Here is a 22506-nt window from a genome sequence, read left to right on the forward strand (position 1 = left end):
TGGGCGCCTCGTCCAATTAGCCCAGACACTCGTCCCACGGCTAATGAAGAGTGGTCAACGAACACACGGCCTCCGACAAGTAGATTTATTACAAAACTAAAACAAGTGTGAATTACGCCAGCATCTTATCACATACGAGGCGGGCGGCGCGGCGCCTGGCGCTGGCCGGCCGGACCGCGCCGCTGCCGCCGCCGACCCCAGCCGGTGTTACAACACGACAGCGGGCTGGGCGGGCCGGGCTGCTCACATGAGTACATGGTTCTCGCAGGCCGAGAGATTTCGTTACACGAAAACCTCATCTTCATCTCGGTACGATCACGTCCGGACACACTATTCTTAGATGGGCGTCAAAGTAGGCCGAAACCAAGCGTTCAGCCAAACGCCTTGAAGCCGATATGGGACACAGAATGTGATGAGCGACAAAATACTTCAGATCTGACACAGATGAAGCGAACAGAGCGCATAACACATTACATTGAGAACAAGAGATTCTCGGGCAGTGCTACAATAACAGGCGCACAGGCAGCCACACAGGATTGGTGAAATCACATTATCCGTCGTGAATCGCTCCGACAAAACCCGCACAAAGAACCAGTACAGTAGCATGTGCTCGGCCGCGGCCGCAACCGTTTGAGCGTTGTTTTGAGTCTCAAGCGTTACAATTGGGCCATCATATTCGCAGTTACCCGCGACGGTCAACGTTAAACCGATCTCTCTATTATGCTCACGCAACTTATAGACGAACGGATTTCCCAGAAATCCTATACTTAACGCAAATCTAAAACAACGTATCTTACTAAAGCCTTGGACCCAGCGTGTGTTGTGAGCGCCGTTGGTTAGATCGCGGCCGACGGTGCGCGGTGCGATTCGTGAGCTCTCGTTACGTGTACAGATGCGGCGCGCCGCCGCCGGCCGACTGCCGCGTCAGATTGGTGACGGAGACGGACGGCGGCGCCGCTGGACGGGGCCGATTGCCGCGCCGCGCGGATAGACGGCCATCCGTCTGTGTGCGCCCCAGGTAACCGGATATTGGCGCCGGACACTGCCGGCCTCCGGCCACCTGAATTATAGTAGTCTTAGTGCCGCCGCCCACCCGTCGTACCCGTCCATCGGACGACCGCGCTAACTACAATTAAATATCAGTTCGGTGACGGGTGCTAATGTTGCTAGCGATGCTCCTTACTCCTTACCCTCATAAATCTATCCATCCTTCAACGATACAGACCGTTGGTCGTAACAAATAGGTACTGTCCAGGGTTCCCATGCCACTGCTTCAATAATCTCATGTTCCAAATCATCTTGGAAATCACGGTCGTTCTCCTATCTGAAAATACTGCACTCCGATTGCCATTCAAACTCCAAAAGCAACCAATTGCAAAGCGGCTTGGCCTGACCATCGTCTTTACCCCGCACGGTGCCTATGAGTAACGCGTGTCTTTAGCTGGACGGCGCAAACAGATCTGTGATCAAATCAGCTTCGAAGTGACTTCGACGTCCCGCTCGAACCCCGCGACCTGATCACTGGGGGGCATCAGGGGCGTTCCGGGCCTGAGACGCGGCTACGACCCTGTGTCACAGGGGAGAAACATCGGCCGAACACAGGAAATCCACGGAGCCACCACGGGTCGGGCGGTGCCGGACAGGGCCCATCTGCTGATGGCCGCGGGGCCGGCAGACAGTCCGTCCGTGCGAGCGCCGTAAACGGAGCGGATACGGGGCCACGGGCCGACATCGCTCACAAGTACGTGCGCCTGACAGGGGCCATTGACTGGCTAAGTAGCGGGGCCGGCCGGAAGAGAAAATTGTGCAGTACAGACAGCAGCTGCAGTTGGACCGGGGAGGGTACAGCTGGGGGTGGCGAGGATACAGCTGGCGATGGCGGGGTCAGGACCGAGGGCAGACCAGACAGACAGACAGGACGTCCGCAGATAGGGGGTGTTGAGCTTTGTGCACGATCCGCGCTGATAAGGAAGGGCAGGGTGACTAGGAAGGGTGACAGCAGGTTACAGGTTACCGCGCGCTACTGTGGCTGCTGTGCGGGCAGGTGGAGACCGAGACGGTGCCAGCTCCGTTAGCGGACGGCCCCGCTCAGTCCTCGAGCTCCTGGATGCGGCAGCGGACAGCCGTATCCACCACCTCCAGGCCGTGCAGGTCCAGTTCCTTGATCAAACACAGCACCGCCGACAGCACGTTCGGACTCTGAAAGCAGGCCGGCCAGGGTGCGCCGGTCAGTGGCGAAGCGCGGACGGCCCGCCGCGCCGTCCCGACTGACAGAGCAGCACCACCCAGCGATGGCGCAAACGGCAGTTACGCAATGGGAAGGAAGGGTTCGCACGTTGGCTGCGACGTGCCTGTGCGCGCTTAGACAGTGCAATCCAGCAGTGCCGACGCATTGCACTATTGCGTGTCATCACAGCTATTTCCAAACGGATCAATAAAGCGGAACTTGAATGACGAAGGGTCATCTAAATGATGTGTTATCAAACAGCAGTGAAGTTCCGTGAACATTGCTCAATTCTCTCCACAAGGCATTCACATCCTGGTCAGAAGAATCGAGAAACACCGCCACAACCGCGCCGATTCTAAAACAGCACCGGAGATGAGTTCCAATGATTGTCCGCACACGCCCACCGCCAGGACCGCCGTTAGGTCGCGCTGAACGGCCGTCCGCTTCCGCGCTGTGTCACTCTGCTGTGATATACAGCCGGGTGGGGGAAGTGAGAGCCTACCTTGCGTTTGGGCCGGGCAGCCTCGTACTGCCTCAGCGAGCTGTGGCTGTGTTCACTGTACGCCTCGGAGCGACTGGAGGCCGGCGGGTCGGCGCCGCCCCGATACCCGTCTCCGTCACTGGCAGGCGTGTACCTGTCACAGGGAAGAGGGGCGGATCAGAGAATAGGACGGCCTCGGTACCCGTCTCCGTCACTGGCAGGGGTGTACCTGTCACAGGGAAGAGGGGCGGATCAGAATGGAGGGCACACAGCCTCGGTACCCGTCTCCGTCACTGGGAGGGGTGTACCTGACAGCGAAGAGGGGCGGATCAGAGAATAGGACGGCCTCGGTACCTGTCTCCGTCACTGGCAGGGGTGTACTTGACGGAGGGGAGAGGGCGGGTCAGAGAATAGGACACAACCCCGGTACCTGTCTCCGTCACTGGCAGGGGTGTACTTGACGGAGGGGAGAGGGCGGGTCAGAGAATAGGACACAACCCCGGTACCCGTCTCGTCACTGGCAGGGGTGGACCTACTACCTAACACGGAGAATATGACGTTCAGATGGGCGTTACTGTTCCTCTCCACTGCTATCGACTTGAAGCACCCAAAAAACTCATTTGAAGCTGCCTAGTACTCTCAAATTCACGCATCAATGCGTCATTTTAAGCAATGTTTCAATATCAGCACAATCCAAACGATGTCCCTTCAAATCCGGTCAGTGACATGAACCTGTCCTATGTCACCACGCAGCCGCACCCTTTCCTGCTACTGCGATACCCCCTCTCCCTCCTCCAGCACCCCACCCCTCTATCTCTTGCGGCCCCCGCCTCTCTCTCCCTCGGGACACACCCTCCTGCGTCGCCCGTCCCCACGTACTGTCTCTCTGGACTGACGACGGAGCGGCGTGCGCGCGGCGGCGGCGCCTCCTCCCGGTAGCCGCTCTCCCGATAGCCACTCGGCGGCTCGCGGTAGCTGCTGAAGCTGTTGCGCTGCGACGGAGCATCGCTCGGCGACCGGCTGTCAACAGCAGACGACCGCACACGTGAACACGGGCCTGTCTGATTAGGTTTGGCGATAGCACAAAGCACTTCGAGCCAGCAGAGTGTGAAACAGAAATAGCGCAAGAAAACCTTTATACGTGCGAGTTTTAGAACCATAAGTTGGTTGAAACTTAACAAAATTTGGCGTGGAAATAGGGAAACAAAAGAGCAGCTGCGAGCGATATAATGATGCCTTGCGAGGGATCGCCGGCACAAAACGAATCACTGTAATAGATACCACGATTTTGCGCTAAAACATAAATAATGCATTTTAGCCGCCCCAAGCAGGCATTTGCAATATGCATTACAAGCCATTTTCACGCAGTAATGGTCAAGCGCCAACCACTTAATAATTAACTCAGCCGCCGTGAATTGATGGTTGGAAGCCTCAATAAAGCTTCTTATGTCCTAATAACCTATCGTTAAAGAAAACACCGCAAGTTCCACAATAAGAGCACATGCTCAAGCGCGAGCTCAATGCAGTATGGGCATAGATACACAAACACACATTCAGTACATGCATTCCACTCCACACCAACACTTAGTACGACCGCATACACCCATTCGCAGACAGAGACAAAGACAGCAGGCAGTCGCTTGCAATTTAGGACACATATGACCAGGGGACGATAGCCACTTTCGACTGGCAGGTAAGTCTGCTGACTCCGGATTGTGACCAAGGCTCTAAAACTGAGACCGTGTTGCCACGCACATGTAGTGCCGGGTGAGTGAGAGGGTGTGTGAGTTGGTGGAATCTCATAAGACCTGGCTATCTCGACCAACTGATTGTAAGCCAGACTACGAAGTACGAACTGTTGGTGGATCAGATTCAGAAAATGTCAAACGACTAACGGCAGGGCCACGTCCTGCTACCCTTCCCAGTTCCCATTTCTCCCATCTACAGGGTTACCACCTGTCACTTACCAGCCCATCCGTCCACAACTCGGGCCTAACACCATCAGTTGACCGTCCTTCCCATTCGTCATCTCTACCAACCACAGGGATATCTGCCCCTCCCGTCCGGCATCCCCGCTCTCCCGTCTTCCAGCCATCTGCCACCTACACTGCAGGACCACCAGCCCTCCGTTCAACAACCCCTGCCATCTACAGGGCGATCTCAGCGACCCATGCAGCCCGCGCCCGTGCGTCGGCGTGCGGTGCGGTGGTACGCGGCGGTACACGCGGCCGGACGGTGACGTACTGTACTGGGCAGGTGGCGGCCTTGTACCTGTCCTCGTAGTACTGGGACGGCGCCGGTGCCGAGCCCGACGACGGAGACGCCTCGTAGTACGGCGGCGAACTCTCCCGGTACGGCGGCTGGAACACGGAGATGGGAGGTCAGAACACGGCGGCGGGCCAGACAGGCTGCTGCCGTTGCTCCTGGTATGGTCTTCGTGACTGCAAGGCGTGTTATGGTAGGAGCATAACCTTACAGACAAAAGTGATGTTATAATTATTGGCCAATGTTTTTTTATTTGAGCTCCTTTCGAACCCGGAATATTAAACTTTTGCCGATACCTTAACAGCTAATCCTGAATCCTTTGAGCTTCAATCAACGATTAGTCGATAAACCCTCTGCGAGGAATGGTAAAGTCCTAGCTTTTCACTCGCCTGCTGCGAGTAGCTGTGCTGCTGCTGCGACTGCTGCTGCGGAGGGTAGTAGTCGGGCGAGCGGGCTCTCTGCTGAACCGGCGGCGGCTCCGGGTCGTCGCTGTAACTCTTGGACGGCTGCTGCTGCTGCCGGGCACGGGCGTCAGCGCACAGTCAGGTCGGGTATTAAACGGACAGTAGGCTGGGGTTGGGAACCGGGAGGGGTTTAGAAGGGTACTGCGCTGGAGCAGGCTGCGGACGGGGCGGCAGGATGGAATAATGGCGGGAGAATTGACACACTAACGCCAGGATGATCTGTTTCCGTGCCAAAGAATAAGGGATCGCCTGTCTGCCATAAGCTTTTAAGCTAATTTTGTTTACCAATGAGCGCGAACTCAAATATGCGAACACATCATAAGCAACTAGAAACGCGTTTTGAACATACCGAAACCCGAATTAATGAACGAGAATAAACACCCTTGACAAACACTCGGAGACACAAATGGAAGCTCAAAGCAGGTAACAAAGCCGGTCCAGGATAAGTCAGCTGGGCAAAAGCAGGCAGCAAATGCAAGACAGGGTAATACTTATAAGGTAGAAACTTAGAAGCAGGTTAGAATGCAAGACAAAATACTAATGAACTGGTGATGCCGAAAGTTGTTTGGAATTATGTGGGAAAGCGAGCTAAGTGGATGACAAGCGTGGGTTACAGCCACGGTCACTCTCATTCGGGAATCACGGTGAAAGGGGGGATGTAACTACACACTAGCCTAAAAACCAGATACCCGGTCTCCATACACAAATTGTTTTTACGGAACATTTCACGTACACGTAGAATGCACAGAAGACATTGTAAAGGGCGCCACCCTCGACTTTCGCTGGGTTCGTCCACCTCGAGGCATATCAGACGGGCAGGGCGGCCGCGGTAGTTAGCACAGGCCGCATACCCACACACTCGCGCACCGCACACCATTCACGTGTTAGTGGGTTCAGGGCTGGTAGCGTTAGTACAGCCTGACGGCCGCGGGCCGAGACCCCGGCCGGCGAGCACAGACTGGGGCGGCCGCTGCCGGGCCGGTACCTGCTGGTATCCGTAGCTGCTGGCGTGGCTGGAGCGGCGCGAATCCGACTCCTGGCGACGGTACTGCTGCTGCTGCCGCTGACGCTGCATCTGTCCAGGCACCGGGGCCAGCCGGGGGCCAGGCGATACAGCACCTCTACGGGAGCGACCCCTATCGTACGGGAGACCGGCGAGGGCGAGCCCACGGCCGGCGCTACACAGACCACTATTGGGGATCCCAGCTGATCTGATCGTACCATCTTAGTTACAAAATAAGAGAGGCAGCGCTGAACATCAATAGGTAAAAACCACATAATTCGATGGAACACATTATTCACACCAATTAGCTCCAATGTGCAATGATCTAACAAAAACGTGCCAACACCTGCCAACATGCTGGCCGTGGATCGGTCGGCCGGCCAGCTAAACTCGCCGTTTTCACGGAGACGGTACCTTTCACGCTGGTTATCCAGGGACCAGACCCGGCCCGGAGGCGGGGTGCTCACTGCTCACCTCCATAGCATCCTGCGGGTGGACCAGGTCCTCGCCGTGGATCATGGCCTGGTGCACCTCCTCACTCTCGACAGGCGCGTTGTCCAGCTTCTGCAGGTGCGGCAGCGCGCGCAGGATCGCCAGACGGTAGCCCTCGCGCTTGGCGCACGGGTTGTCCGCCAGCCAGAGCGCCTTCAGCTTGGGGAGCTCCTTCAGGTAGACGACCTGGGCAGACAGAGAGTTAACAATTAAGTTTCTTAGCCAGATGTAGGCACCATAACCATAATGCAGTGCCAAGGTCTCCATCTATGGATACAAATTTTAAATAAACCTTGACAGTTCAAAGGTAAAAATTAACAACTTATTCATAAACTACAACATACCTCTACACTCCACAGACATAGGGTCTTTGACTATAATTGATGAACATTGACTTGTCATGAGGGTGGGAAGGTAAAGGTATAATTCTGAAGAAGAGCTTTGTTGCTCATATCTACTGGGCAAACTCAGCACACAATGTGTGTTTATACAATTAATTACCTCATTAAGGTCCTGAATGTTGTTCTGTCGAATGTAGAGCTCTGATAGGTTCTGGCAATGCTGAAAGTCAGCCAATGTGCTGATGTTGTTGACACTGTAAAAATACAAGCAACAAATGAGACAGCAACAAAACATTCTAGCATCCATTCAAATATTGAAGTCCAAAACATTGTATATTGCTGGCAGAAAAAAATTTAATGCATCTATGAAGCATAACCTTAAAAAATGACTGCTTTTATTGCACCATTTTACTGCTTAACTAGCTAAGCAATGTTAAAACTATGTGCTAGCTGGCTACTTATCATCTCCTGTTTCAAATAAAAAGACATGCTAGTGATTCTAGACAAATGCCTACACAGAACAGTGAACCCACCTGAGGGCTAGAACTTCAATATTTGGGAGCTTCCTAACAACTGCGACATCTGATATCTCACTTCCCCTGTGAACATAAACCAAATGGGGTCACCCACAAAACCACTAACCTTGAGACAATGTCAGTGGCAAAATGTCATGTCACCCAACTTGCCATCAGTGGCATACACAGCTATAGACTCTCAGTGCCCAAATTAAAGGTGATCAGTGCCCATGTGCATGCTATGGTAGACCAAGTCATCTGATTGCTTAGACCAAACAGCTAGATATGGAACACAACACAAGTGAGTTTTATGGCTCACATATCACAACAATAACTTGCAATAACTAGCACCTTATGGGAAAATACACTAAAAAGAAACTTATTTAAGCATTATTCAAAGTGATTGATTGTTAACTGCTCTCAAGTCTCAGTCGGGAAGGCAGCAAATATTGCCCTGTTATTAGATTATAAACTGCAAAATTTTAATTCACAGCTCATTTCACATTGGAAGCTGGAGTTCAATGTTATGATTCAGGATCTCTTGGTCAGCATTGACCAAAAGATCCTGCCTGTTTAGGCAGCTCTCATTTGCTTTTGAGTTGATAAACTGACCAGCAGTTGAGCTTCCTGATGCTGTTGAGCTCAGCTCCACGACTCCTTGCTACCACCATGTCTTCCGTCAGCTTCATGGCTGTTGTTCCACAACCTGACTTGCTCAACCCATATAGCTAGGAAATGAAAGAGAAATTTCATGAGTAAACACAAGGCAGAAAACAGGTGGTTCATCATCAGGGCATTTTACAACTCCTACTCAGTTATGATTGTACTCATGTTTGTTGTTTAACATTTGTTCCCGCAGTAAAGCCAAATACATGGAAGGCTGCTGTTTTTATTATTAGACACACTTCTACACGGACACAACACGACAAAGCAAAACGCACCTCAGGTTCTCCTTGCCTTTCAATCCTTCCTCAAAAACACCTCCAGACTGACATAGCCCCGTCTCGGTGGACTGGCGCCGGCCCGCTATCACCGCTTATCAATGCCAACTGTCGCGGCAGCCGACCTGACTCTCCGCGGCCCTGGATTGTACCATATTCATTTATTCTGTTTACGTTGCCAGGTGGTGGTGCCTCGATTTAAGCATCAGCTTTTGCACCACCACCTGGACTATTTGCTTATCTCCATTTTATGTCTAATAAATGTGTTTTGTTTGTTTGTTTGTTTGTTTTTCACATGCTTTATCATACAGAGCATTTAGCTTATAACAGCTATACACACAGCATGAACACTGAAATGTGACAGGCCTTGACTGTGTTTGGCCTACAATGACCCCACCATGCATAACACCTGAACACCTGTTCAGGTAACACCACAACTTTGGGCATCTTGGAATAAACCAGTAAAACACAGAGAGGCGATTCACATCAAAAATTGAAAAATGATCCTCAACTAAGAAATCCTGTGAAGCAAAGCAACTGGAAACAACATATTGATATAAGCAACACTGCTGACCACTGAGCCATAACCTGAACCGCTTCGCCACCAGCAGCAAAAACAGAGAAGGTCCCTTCTTCAATCTCACTCTCCGTACCTTCACACTTCACAGTACCGAAAAAATTCTTGAGTCCTATCTTAGGAAAACTGGCAGGTTAGCATCATCTAGTTAATGATTTCAGTAAGTATTCCAGTCCAAAGGACACCTATCCATTCCACTCATCACCTGAAAGAAATCACCGAGAAAGAAACATCAACAACATTTAGATCCATTTGCGGCGCGGCGCGCCATATTACGGCACGACTATAGTAGAGATACGACCACTAAATTCAGTGTATGTACCTAATAATTCATGTATTGCGTGCCAGCAAACAGTAGCGGCGGAATACCATCAGTTAAGGGGAAAGGGGGGGGGGGGCGGGGGGCACTGCCGACTTTTGGTCCCATTCTTTCCATGCAACGCCCATAGGGCTAATGTTAAAATGCCAAGGGGGGCACGGTGCCCTCCCCGTTCCGCCGCCTATGCCAGAAATTAGTAGCCGTAAAGGAGCTCTGGCACCCCTTTTATGCATGCAAGCCCACTTAACCCGCGCCCCACTGGGGGGGGGGGGGGGGCTATTTATAGCCCCCCCTCCCGTTTTTCTGCAATAACTTCCAAACCGCTTGACAGATCGACGCCAAACTTTCAGTACCTTCGGCTGCATCAATTTGACACCTTGTGTCAAAATTTAAACTTCGTAGCTACCATAGGTCGGCCGGAAATGACGTCAGAGTGACGTCATGTTCGTCCGATTTCGACGCAAAACATTGAACCACGGCAATCGCTCCCAAGAGCTCAGTTTTTAAGCTAGATCCAATTTCTTTGCATGAAAGAACTCAGAATTGACCGCGCTATCAAACTGCTATCTCGGATTTTCAAAATTTTGAAAATTTCGAAAATTTTATATAATAATATTCAAAATTTATATTTTTATATTTTTTTCAAATTTTTTTGACTTTTCGAAAAAAACCGGAATATATGTGACAGAACGCATGATTATGACTAACTCTAGCAAGTTTTAGCTAAATATCTTCAAAAATGGCCAAGTTATACGCATTATTGCAAAAAATTCACAATTATTAATTTTTCAAATCAATTTTTCAGTACGTATTTGGCATCGTACACCAATATAAATGGCACCATCGTGTTGCTGAGCTCAAACTGCATCCAATAGACACCTTTTTTGTTGAAAAATTTCAACTTCAAAATTTGACCTTTTTTGACCTGAAAGTGACCTGACCTAAGCTAAATTCGACTCAAAATGACCTCGAATGACATAGACGACATCAAATTCGAAATCTATGGCCTAAATGGACCATAAAACATGTGTCACGTGACCGACGCATGATATAATATTTTCGTGACCTGTGATGACCTGACCCTGACCTGAAAATCAAAGTACAAGTTTGGTACCCGCAAGGTATCTAGAGCATCTGTTCACGAGTGTGGAAACCAAAAATGAGCCTGATCTGACTTGTAAGACGGCGGCCAGAGCCCAAAATGTGAACAAGCCAAAGTGCTAATAATTTTTACTTTGACCTGACCTGTGACGTCATCGGTGACCTCGAGGTCAACGAAATTAGGTTTCGCTCGACAGTTTTTCCGGGGCTATCAGACGCCGTTTGAATTTTGACGATCGGCCCAGTAGTTTCGGAGTTAGGAGGGGGGGCTATGAATAGCCCCCCCCCCCCCCCCCCCAGTAGGGCGTGTTATACACAGACCCCAGTGGGGCGCGGGTTAAATAGAACGCCTAAACTACGAAAATTTGATCTTTGACAGTCCGAACAGTCAACAGTGCCATTTTATGGCTGGATGGGTAAGTTCATGGTCAGGAATAAAGGTGCCCTTTTTGGGGATCCCTGGTAATCCAAGTCGCTCAACCCTTCTCCAGATGGCCTTGCTCCAGATACCCACAACTATCCGCATGGGGAACTTCATTCGTAGCAGCCCGCAACAACCCGCATAGCAGCCAAAAAGCTTTTCCACTTTCTAGTCATATTTTTCCAGGGCATCTTACTGCGTATGTGTATTCTAGGCCTTCCTTCATTTTCCATTTTCAAGGGGAAATCTTATTTTGTTTTAGCTAAGAAGTTTCTGATATTTTTTATGCCCGCATAAACCCGCACCAGGGTATTTCCTGGTGATACAACCCACTTAAACCCATGCGGGTTTTGTCTACCCACTCATTGCGGGCTGGTGGGTCGAAAAAGGGCACCTCTAGTCAGGAACGTCGTACCTACAGCAGAAATGCCAGAAATGCGCTCGGTTGATGTGAAGAGTCATGAACCTTTCCGTCACCCAGTTAGTAGAACATCGGACTCCTAGTGGAAAGTCACCCTGACGGGCCTGACGTGGATGATCTGCGGTCAGTGGAAGCCAGGGTATATAGAACAACAGTGGAAGCAGCCAGTTGATGTCAGTGTAGGCTGGGACGGACGTCGAAAGACGGAATATCACAAATCACTTCAGAACATTCCAGTCATTTTTTGTCGGTTGGGTCAAGGGTTAGGTCACCAGAGGTCATCGAAGCTTTTTTCCGATTTTGACATTATTGGTACAAACTCGTGCTCGTCAACTAATAGAGCGTAGAAATAGTGCCCTATAGCCCTTTATAACTCTTTCGTCAGAATGTACCAAATCTGAATTCTGACCCAAGTTCAACGGCTCAGCCTTCATACGGCAAAAACCATCGAAGTTAACCCGCGCGCCGACGGGGGTCTGCGACAACTTAGAACCGACAGGGGGGGGGGGGGGCGGATGACCGCCCCCCTGAGATCTCGAGAACGAAGCAAGATAGCGACAAGCAGTAAACGGCATGGGATACGCACGGACAAGTTCTACAATTTTTACTCAGGTCACTTTCAGGTCAGGTCAAAGATGACGTCACAGGGGTCAAAAAAGTAAAATGGCGGCGCTATTTATGGAGAGGGTTTTTTCTCGAATAACTTTCGAACTAGTCAAGATAGGAACAAACTAAGGGCATCATCGTGATCTGCTCGTCAATCCGCATCGAACCATATATATGTTGACCTCGAAAGGTTAAGGTCAAAGGTTGACCTCAGGTCATGTGACCTCGAGGTCATCATGTGTATCATTCGATGCGCCTTGACGAGCTGAACACAATGAGACCATCCGCGCGGCTGTATCTTGTTCCTGTACGGAGTTATTGGCAAAAAAAAAACTTTGGTGAACTTTGATGACGTCACATGACCTTAGTACAGCTGCCCAACAGCAAAACAGACCTCAAGGTAGTGAAGGTTGATCGTATATGAAGTCATGTATGGTTTATGGGGCCATTCCGACCCGTTTTAGTGGTAAAAACAGGGAGTTGCTTTTCCCCCATTGACTTATAATGGGGAGGTCGAGAAATTGACCTGACCTTAGGTCATCGATATCGAAATTCCGAGATATACAAATTGTAGCTACTAATGACCTTATAAAATCCTGCGACTTTTAAAGGCCTCCGACATCTACTGTAGCTCTGGCACGGTGACAAAGTTGCAAAAAGGTGACTTGAGGTTTAAATAACTGCGCACAAGTGGACACAGTCTTTATTGCTAAAAGCAATACGACAAAGACCAACAATCCAGATCGACAAATTGTCAACACATAACAGTTTGCATGTTGGGGGGGGGGGGGGTACCACACAATTAGGCGGCAACAAGTCGCTCAAAAACGGTTATCACCAAGCCGAGCTGAAGTTATCACTGCGGCTAGCAGGAGCCACCATTTCCGATTACCGGAGCCGGACCTAGTACCCTTCATCCGATGTGGTGATCTCATAGTCTGGGTACTTGTCCTTCAGAAGGCCAGCGGTGATGGAGTGGTCGGCGCGACCGTAGCCCTGCGAGTAGCCAAACACCTCCAGCTTCTTGGCGTCGGCGTGGTGCATGATCCGACCACCGCCCACACACTCGGCACTCAGACCCAGCGCCGCGATCTGCGCCTCAAACTTTTCAAAAATGTCCGCGTGAAAGGCACCCCACTGAAAGCCGCGCACAAAGTACTTGAACTCATTGTCGCCAGCGTCTGGAGACGTGTACACTTTGGCTAGAACATACTTGAATCTTCCGTTTGGGTCGATTTCTACCGGAGGGACACTGGCGAGGTCCGACGACGCCATTGGCTCGGCACTGAAAGAGACACCAGCAGCGCTTAGATAACTAATTTTGCCCTTCACAACAATGCACGATCAACAAACTACCCAAGCACAGAAACAAACCACTGCTCGCACCCACGGGAAGATTTTGAGCTTGAGCAACTAATTACACATTGTTAACATTTTCTAATATGCTTATCATTTAGATCCGTTTGTACTACGATAAAATTGTACAGTATCTCCACGCAACCGTTTTCGGCATGCCTTTTGATACGCCATTTCTGCACATGTTAAAGTTCAGACTCATACCCTCAAAGCCAGGTAACCCACCAAGTTATGTCAAGTGACTTAGAGCCTCAAAGGGTTTTTAGGGCCATCAGAGCTAATCTGGTCTCTGACTGACTGACTGCTTTGCAACTTTTAGTGATTGATAAGTGACACAATGTACAAAACTCACACCGATTCCAGTTTTTCAATATCAGTGACCACTGACCAAAGGTCAGGTTAATTTTGCAAGGTCTACATTGCCTGCATTCCACTAATATGATTTTTGATGCTACTTCGCTTACCACACATCACTGTGCTGCCCAGGAAGCAAGTAAGATAAGGGGTGGGGGTAGGATGAAGACTGCTGAGCATGAGCCAAGTGGGTGCCAATGAATCATGCCTATTTAAGACCAGAAAAGCCATGATTGATTGAAACTCAGAAACCTCTAGCTGGAAAAGACTTGACTGCAAGCAAAGTGACCTACACAAATTTCCAACTTCAGTCAAAAGCTTTGAAGTTAGTTTAATTTGACTTGACCTATGACTTGACTTGACCTTGAGATTGACCAATGTTTATGTTAACCCTCGCCCGCACATGGGGGGAGGGGGGGTTGCCACCCCTCCCCCCAGGTAGTTTTTTTGTGAAGTTTCTTTGACTGTATTTTTGGTAAAACCTTCTCATTTCATGATCTTATGTAATATGGACACATAAGCAATCGGTGCACACATCAGTATACACACAGACATACAAACACTTATCATTGACCTTGACCTAACTTGACCTGAAATGACCCCAGCAGCAAAAACCTGGTCGGATATGTGACAAAGAGGTTCTAGCTGGCTTGGCACCACAAAACGGCATCATCATCGGTATATGATGAGCAGCGCACTTGATATCCAACGGTGACCCAAAACAGCAACATTTTTTTTTTGTTTGACCTGATCTGGAAGGTCAATGCCTGTCGGTGATAACCGCCCCCCCCCCCCGTCGCGACGGGGGGGGGCGGTTATCCGCCCCCCTGAGGTTTTTCGTTAATAGCGGGAAAACCGCGGCACGTAGCGCCGCCAAATTTGGTTTGACTATTCTCTCATCAATTTTACACATGGTGTGCAAGTGTGAACCTCCTAACGCTTAAGGTCAGGTCACCAGGTCACTTTGAATGACCCAACCTCGTCACTTTTTTGCAACTTTGTCACCGTGTCAGAGCTACAGTAGATGATGGAGGCCTTTGAAAGTCGCAGGATGTTATTAGGTCATTGGTAGCTATAATTTGTATATCTCGGAATTTTGATATCCATGACCTAAGGTCAGGTCAATTCCTCGACCTCCCCATTATAAGTGAATGGAGGAAAAATCAACTCCCTGTTTTTTTTTTTCACTAACACGCGTCGGAATGGCCCCATATACCATACATGACTTCATATGCGGTCAGGCTTCACTACCTTGAGGTCTGTTTTGCTGTTGGCCAATTGTAAGGTCATGTGAGGTCATCAAAGGTCACCAACGTTTTTTTTGCCAATAACTTCTTACAGGAACGAGATACAGCCGCGCGGATGGTCTCATTGTGTTCAGCTCGTCAAGGCGCATCGATTGATATACAATTATACATGATGACCTCGAGGTCACGTGACCTGAGGTCAGCCTTTGACCTTTACCTTTCGAGGTCAACATATATATATGAAAAACTCCATATCTAGTGCTGCCATTTTGTCTTTTTGACCCCTGTGACGTCACCGTTGACCTGACCTGAAAATGAAGTAGGTAAAAATTGTAGACCTTGTCCGTGCATACCCCATGCTGTTTACCGCTTGTCGCTATCTTGCTTCGTTCTCGAGATCTCAGGGGGGGAAGGGGGCGGTCATCCGCCCCCCGTCGGTTGTAAGTCGGTGCGCGTTGTAGAATAGTTTTTGCAATGGATTTATGATTTTTTATGCTGATGATGATCAGCAAAAGAAAACAAAACATTTTTATATTTATTATATTTTAACATAGGAGGAAAAAAATTCTATAAAAAAATTGTTTGATGCGGACGCTTCTTACACGTTGACCAATCATATTGCATCTTAGTACAGTACATTTTGATTTACAGGCCATTCCACGTGGTGGGTTAATGTCATGCCTGAGTCAAAATACATAAATGAGACACCGATTAAAAAAAGAAAAAGGTGAAAAAGAAACACGATGCATTGCACTTGGGTATTAGTAAGTAGTGGTGTCAATTTCAGAAAACGTATGTTTAATGTCCGTCCAATGTCCAATACTTACAAGCCAGCCATTTGTCCAAAGATGTCCGACATCTACGCAATAGTTTACACTCAACACCGTTATTTAATTCGCTTTTAATGTATCGTTACCAGCTCAAAAGTGTTAATCATATGGAAAACTGAGCTTTCTAATGGCCAATCAATGTTAAACACGATTACTTTATAAAAAAAAAAATTGAGGTGTAGCAAGCGATTGTCCAAAGTTGTCCAAAGCCTGCTGTCATTGTCCAACCAACTTCCGAATTGGACATTGGACAAAATCGGAATTCCGAAGATTCAAGTTCCGATTGACACCACTATTAGTAAGCCTGGCGTCACACGAAGATGCCAGATGTCGACGGTTGAGAAATTCCCTAGATATCTAGAGATATTTCTCGAAACGCTGTGTACGTCAAAGTTACCGACATATTACCAAAGTTGAGGGTCTCAAACGATTCCCCAATTCACGGACTATCTTCACTGAGGTTCATGACCTCCAAGGTCATGACCTTCCAGGTCAACATAAAGGTCAAACGACGGAAACCGCTCTGCACGCCAAAGTTAGCGACCGATTTCCAAAGTTAAGGTCTCAAACGATTCCCCGATTCACGGACTACATTCACCGAGGTTAATGACCCTCAAGGCCATGACCTTCCAGGTCAACACCAAGGTCAAATCACAGAAAGCGCCCTACACGCCAAAGTTACCGACCGATTACCAAAGTTAAGGTCTCAAACGATTCCCCAATTCACGGACTACCTTCACCGAGGTTCAAAACCTCCAAGGTCATGACCTAGGTCAACTTCAAGGTCAAACGACGGACACCGCTCTACACGCCAGTCAGCAACCGATTTCCAAAGTTAAGGTCTCAAACGATTCCCCAATTCACGGACTACCTTCGGCGAGGTTCGTGAATCGTGACCTTCAAGGTCATGACCTTCCAGGTCAATATTAAGGTCAAACGAAGGAAACCGCTCTCCACGGCAAAGTTAGCGACCGATTACCAAAGTTAATGTCTCAAACGATTCCACAGTTCACGAACTACCTTCTCCAGCGTTCATGACCTCCAAGGTCATGACCTTCCTGGTCAACACCAAGGTCAAATCACAGAAAGCGCCCTACAACCCAAAGCTACCGACCGATTATCAAAGTTAAGGTCTCCATTTCGCGTCCTTCGACGGCACAGGAGCGGGGGGGGGGGGGGTTGGTACGACCCCCTCGCGTTTGGCGCCCCTGATCGAGCTAGAGCTTCGCAGAAAAAACGAGCGTGTTGCCCGTCACGAGAGGAAGCCGATGATACCCGATTTTAAGGTCCTAGGTCATCGGTTGACCTTCCAGGTCAGGTCAATGACCCAAAGGACGGGAAAATCGGGACCTGTCAGAAAGTCGTTAACTGTGGCTGCTATGAGGTTTTCCGGGGTGCTGATCACGAATATCGTGTTAGTTTTGATCACAGCTGATGTCTTTGAGCATTTAGACCAGGTCAGGTCAGGTCAGGTCAGGTCAACCGGTAGGGGTTGTGACGGGTATTCGTAGTACGTACGTGTCAATCGCCTCTGACAGCTTCGTAACATGTTACGAAAGCTCCAAAACTGCTTCGTAAATGTTCAAATGGCTGCTAAGTTCGAATTCAGCTCCAACTGACCTGGACCTGGAAGGTCATGACCTTGAAGTTCGTGTTCCTCAAAGGAGGTGGTCTGTGAATAGAGGATGAGACATTAACTTTGATAATCGGTCGGTAACTTTCGGGTGTAGGGCGCTTTCTGTTATTTGACCTTGGTGTTGACCTGGAAGGTCATGACCTTGAGGGTCATAAACCTCGTTGAAAGTCGTACATGAATTGGGGAATCGTTTGAGACCTTAACTTTGGTAATCGGTCGCTAACTTCGGCGTGCAGAGCGGTTTCCGGCGTTTGACCTTGATGTTGACCTGGAAGGTCACGACCTTGGAGGTCACGAACCTTGGCGAAGGTAATCCGTGAATTGAGGAATCGTTTGAGACCTTAACTTTGGTTATCGGTTGGAGACTTTAGCGCACACAGCGCTCCGAGGAATATATCTAGATGTCTAGGGAATTTCTCAACCGTTGACATTTGGCATCTTAGTGTGACGCCAGACTTACTAATACCTACCCTTGCACTGATGAGTTAAAATACACACATAAAACACATGAAAATTAAAAGCACATATCCAGTATGCATAGTACAAAGTACAAACCCATTGGCTGTATGTAGCATGCTGATTGGCTGATGACGACATGGCTGCAATCCTCAGCAATGCACACATTCCTTAGTCCTCTGCAACTTGTAAGGCACTCTTCTCGGAACAAGAAATGGAATATATCTTTGTCTAGGGTGATCGTTGGGCCATAAAACCTTCTGATTTGTGTAAGTCTCATCTCAAGCTACAAAACTGCTAGTCCAGTTAAAACCCTCATGTTAAAAGTGCACCATTTCCTTTAATGTGATGTCATAATTTGACTTTAAGAGTTAGTAAATATTGTCAACTTACCTCTGTGTGATCAAGCAGCCGATGAGGATTGGTTAACTTTCAATAGGCTACGTACTTCTCAATATACCCTGACCTAACCCTAGCCTGCTTCAGCACGGGCAAAAATTAATCAGAAAACAACGGACTTATTATTTTTAGGGAGAGGGAGCAGCGCGAGCGCCATTAGCAGCGCCACTCATCGAAGCAGCTGCGCCAAATAGGCTTATCATAAATTTCCCTTCAAATTGTTTTGATGACGTCACAAATTCATCAGAAAAAGCAATAGGCTGCTCTCCTAGCGAATGCAGAATGAATCACAGCGAAATGCAATAATGTTCGAATAAATAGGAATGATTACGTCATCAAGATAAGATTTATCTTTTGAAGTGTTTTGAGCTTATTGTCAGGTCGATCGCGCGCGCCAAGCCGTGTCGCACGTGTCGCAAGGGGAGAGCCGGGTCGCCTTGGCCGGCTCTCTCTATCGTCTGGATAAAAATAGGCCCCGCCCATCCCAATCAGCTGCTGTATGACGAGTTGATGACGACAACCACTACTTACCAGCAACCAATCTAGGGATAGCGTACGTGACAGTAATGGTGCAGCGGTTGCAAAATATTACATTGTTATTCAAACGGTTTTTGCTTTTAGGGCCTTGTTGTTTAACCCATCTGTGTTTTATTGTATTGAGATATGTGATTAGTAGATGAGGTGTTGATGAGGGCAGGTATTTTTTTAAAATATTTTTTTTTGACAATTTTTTGCCCTTCTTCTACTTAATAGCTGAACCCGGGGCCACATGAAGTCTAAACCTTATTTACATAACATGTCAATGCTGATGCTGTCTTGAAATGTGAAATTTAGACAATGGTAATAGGAATAATGAATAGCAATTTCACCAACAACTTGTTAATCTCTAGGAAGTGCAATTAAAATTAAAATCACTGTCTGCCACACTGCTTCGATCCTGGTCATGCAACCAACATTCATGGGTGGTGTTTCACGGCAGAGCACTGCAGTGCGCTGCGTGTGTCAGAGCATTGGGTTTCCATGGCAGTGTCAACAAACTTCACTGTGACGCTAAGCTATGACAGCATCCCAGAACGCTAGCATGCTGCGGTACCAGCACCAGCAGCATGCTAGCAGTATTTGAACTCAAACCTCTGTTCTTGGTACGGTTTTTCAGAACCTCTCACTCTGTTCCAAACGCGATTGATCATAAACTAAGAGATCACATGCAACGTCATTTGAGTGATGCTATGGTATGCCGTAGCTACCAGTGCACACAGTGTCTGGATGGTGAAACAGGGCCATTATTAATCACATTTGCTTTGCTTTGTTTCAGCAGAAACCTGTCTGCACATGGGAGGAGCGCAACAAAAGCCCATCAAGTTCATGCATGGCAGTGGATCTCAACAGGAGAAAACCAGAAAGAACATGGATGTTTGTAGATTGCAGTTGTACACTGCTGTTATCACCTGATGTGTGTGGCTGGCATTGCTCCTGGCAAGAACCACCTGCAACTGATGAGATGGTGCCTCAGTCGTTGAGTGTGCTGCAGTGTGAGAGGCGCCCTGATCTCTACTTTGTGATGGGTTTCCATTGGAGGTTCAACTGAGAAGTGAGAACTGACTGTGACCATGCTTGAGCATGCCAGTGGAGCTTTACATGCTTAGGGCAGCTTTTGAACAGATGCTGACCATGGCATGTCCCATCCAGTTATCACGTGCACAGAATGGTGGGGGGAGGGCAACTCTGGGCTCTTGAGTCAGCCCTACTGCACAGGGGGTACAGATGGCCGCTTACGTTTGGTGTGTCCTGCACTGCATTATCAAGCCCAGTCTGCGCCACAGGCAATGGGTCGGGCTGCACTATATTAAAGGCAGACTATCTTGCAAAGGAGGCTGGCATCCTCTCCCATAATGACACACCAATTGGCAATCATCGCTGCGATGATCACGAGGGTGTCTGCTTATCTAACATGGTGAGGTGGAGAGCCAGTTCAAGCTGGCCTGAGGGATGGTTTTACTTCATCTGAGGCCCCCTTTCCCCGCCTGCCAGGCCCGGTCAAACGACCGCTTCACAGTGAACGACTTGCAGTGGATGCCGTCCCACAGCGCAACGAGCGCGCCGACCAGAGGCGGCTGATTGGCCAAGAGGCGGCCGCGCTGGACGGTCCCGGTGGACGTCGGCAACGCCCACCGCGCGACCATCAGATCGGCTCGCGACAGCGCCGTCGCCGACTGACCGCATGACTGGTATCTGTTCTTGATGTGGGACCGACTGCCACCGCCGGTCGCGGAAGGGCATCGCTCATCGGCCATCGACGTCCACCAGCTTCGCGTGGGTCACTGTTCGGGCTGCCACCAATACACCGAATCGGATGGAACCCTGTCGGCGAATGCCGGCGGTGCCCCGACATCGACTGCGCGGCGGCCAGTGCATCGCGTGCCGGGAGGAGGCTGGTACCCCCGATCGGTCATTGGTCACAAACCGTGTCCCAGCTCATGACTGCATCCAGCGCAGCTCTGTGAGATGTTCTGCTGCAGTCTGCCGCGTGTGTTGAAAGAAGAATGAACATGAGAAAACCTCAAAACTTTATGCCTATTAGTATTTGACCAGTATTGGAATAAGTTTGGATTTTGAGAATTTGTGTCCCTGTGCTTGTGCCTGTGTGGAAAGGAATGCTTTACGGTGTACCATCTCAATTTGTGCGGCTGCTGACAGGCCACCTGGGTGCCAACGTATGTGCGAATCCGCGAATACGTTGTGTTTCGTCAGTCGGTATCGTTCTGAAAATATTGACTGCAATAGGCTATATAGCGTATGACGGTTCAGCCCAGCAGTAATAACTGACCATTGATTGGGCGAATTTTGTGTGGTGGTTCGCTAATACATAACCTAAAGAGTGTTTTGCCGGAATCGTTTAGTAGCAGAACTGACCGGAATATAAGTAGAATGCAACGGTTTGAATCGTTAATTTGTTGAAACGATTGTTCTCTGAGACCACTGTGTAACTTTTGACCTGAGAATCACCAATTATAACGACAACGGTGGAAGCAGTAGGCACTGTAGAGTGTAGGCAACACTATATAGTTGGCACACTTACGCAAGCACACGACTTACGCAGTGGACATCTGCATCATGCATGTTAAGGTTTACTGGGAAGAGTGAGAAATAAGTCAGAATATAACTGACTAAGGAAAATAGGCGATATTTCCAATTGAGCTGGGGCGGAGAGGGGGAGGGGACGTATGGTCAGCTTTGCCAATAATTCATTCTCGTTATGCAGCTGTGTAAAAGGGCGTCCGTTTTTTGGGGTGAGACCTTCCCCATTGGCCATTTCCAAGCTAAATCGTGGTGGATAGTCTGGAGACCTCAGCCTCGGTAGTCGGTACCCTGCGCGCTGCGCCACCTTGCGAAACATAAAGCAGCGGTCCTGTCATCTGCAGGCGTTACTTTTCATGAAAACGCGGATGCGTTCGCGCTTATGCGAAGAAAATTCTTCCGAGTATGGTTGATAATGAGATTAATTGTTGTCATTTATTTATTAATTCATTGGCAAAAGTACCCTAATAAATCGGTAAAGTAGCTTAAACTGTATCGTATTTCCTTGAGAAAAAAATGACGAACTCATCCTAAGACATCCAGATTATTGGATGCGTTCGTCAGTTGTAATAGTTCAAGTTTTTGGAAAAATTTGCTTGTGGAAAACCATAATATTTCAAAGATATGCCTATTTTCGAATAATTTATGCATTTATCTGCATTGACAAATGATTGTAAAGCAAAAGTGTAAAAGATTATTTCAATTTATTTTCTCAAATCACGATTTACGAACGCACAAAACTCCAGCTTTTTATTTAGTGCGTGTGCGAATTGCGGTCAAGAAAAAAGATTTAAACTGTCTATATTCCTCATAAAACAATGAAGGATGAATGCGGAAAACGCTCTTTTGAACAATTGTATATTTATTTTTTCTCAATTAAGCAAAAGTACAAAATTTTCAACTATTATTACATTTGCTCTCACAAAACCCATCACTTTTAAGCATGACGTCATGTCAGCCAAATTTACTAGCGCCA

The 22506-nt window shown here is 48.6% G+C and overlaps 2 protein-coding genes across 27 annotated transcripts; both read right to left on the reverse strand.

Moving 5' to 3' along the window:
* Window positions 1–71: 71 nt before the first annotated feature.
* On the reverse strand, window positions 72–18569 carry LOC122380881 (cilia- and flagella-associated protein 410-like). 25 transcript variants are annotated; one of them, XM_043364430.1, is made up of 11 exons: window positions 18447–18569; window positions 8401–8516; window positions 7807–7872; window positions 7434–7527; window positions 6915–7118; window positions 6423–6506; window positions 5363–5488; window positions 4980–5068; window positions 3588–3728; window positions 2730–2862; window positions 72–2199 (listed from the first exon to the last, which is right to left on the reverse strand). In XM_043364430.1, the coding sequence occupies exons 2-11, from the start codon at window positions 8475–8477 to the stop codon at window positions 2089–2091; spliced, it is 1125 nt and encodes a 374-aa protein (XP_043220365.1). In that variant the 5' UTR covers window positions 8478–8516; window positions 18447–18569; the 3' UTR covers window positions 72–2088. The 25 variants fall into 25 exon arrangements, with proteins under 25 accessions (XP_043220365.1, XP_043220364.1, XP_043220354.1 ...); XM_043364429.1 differs by having other exon boundaries at window positions 5363–5485; window positions 6423–6512; XM_043364419.1 differs by having other exon boundaries at window positions 4953–5068; window positions 5363–5485; window positions 6423–6512.
* On the reverse strand, window positions 12840–18577 carry LOC122380883 (14 kDa phosphohistidine phosphatase-like). 2 transcript variants are annotated; one of them, XM_043364439.1, is made up of 2 exons: window positions 18452–18577; window positions 12840–13462 (listed from the first exon to the last, which is right to left on the reverse strand). In XM_043364439.1, exon 2 carries the CDS (start codon window positions 13447–13449, stop codon window positions 13078–13080), a length of 372 nt encoding a protein of 123 aa, XP_043220374.1. In that variant the 5' UTR covers window positions 13450–13462; window positions 18452–18577; the 3' UTR covers window positions 12840–13077. The 2 variants fall into 2 exon arrangements, with proteins under 2 accessions (XP_043220374.1, XP_043220373.1); XM_043364438.1 differs by lacking the exon at window positions 18452–18577 and adding an exon at window positions 18153–18251 and having other exon boundaries at window positions 12840–13459.
* Between the last annotated feature and the right edge of the window lie 3929 nt (window positions 18578–22506).

The sequence above is a fragment of the Amphibalanus amphitrite genome, unplaced genomic scaffold (assembly GCF_019059575.1).
Source record: "Amphibalanus amphitrite isolate SeventyFive unplaced genomic scaffold, NRLGWU_Aamphi_draft 000109F_arrow, whole genome shotgun sequence".
NCBI lineage: Eukaryota > Metazoa > Arthropoda > Thecostraca > Balanomorpha > Balanidae > Amphibalanus > Amphibalanus amphitrite.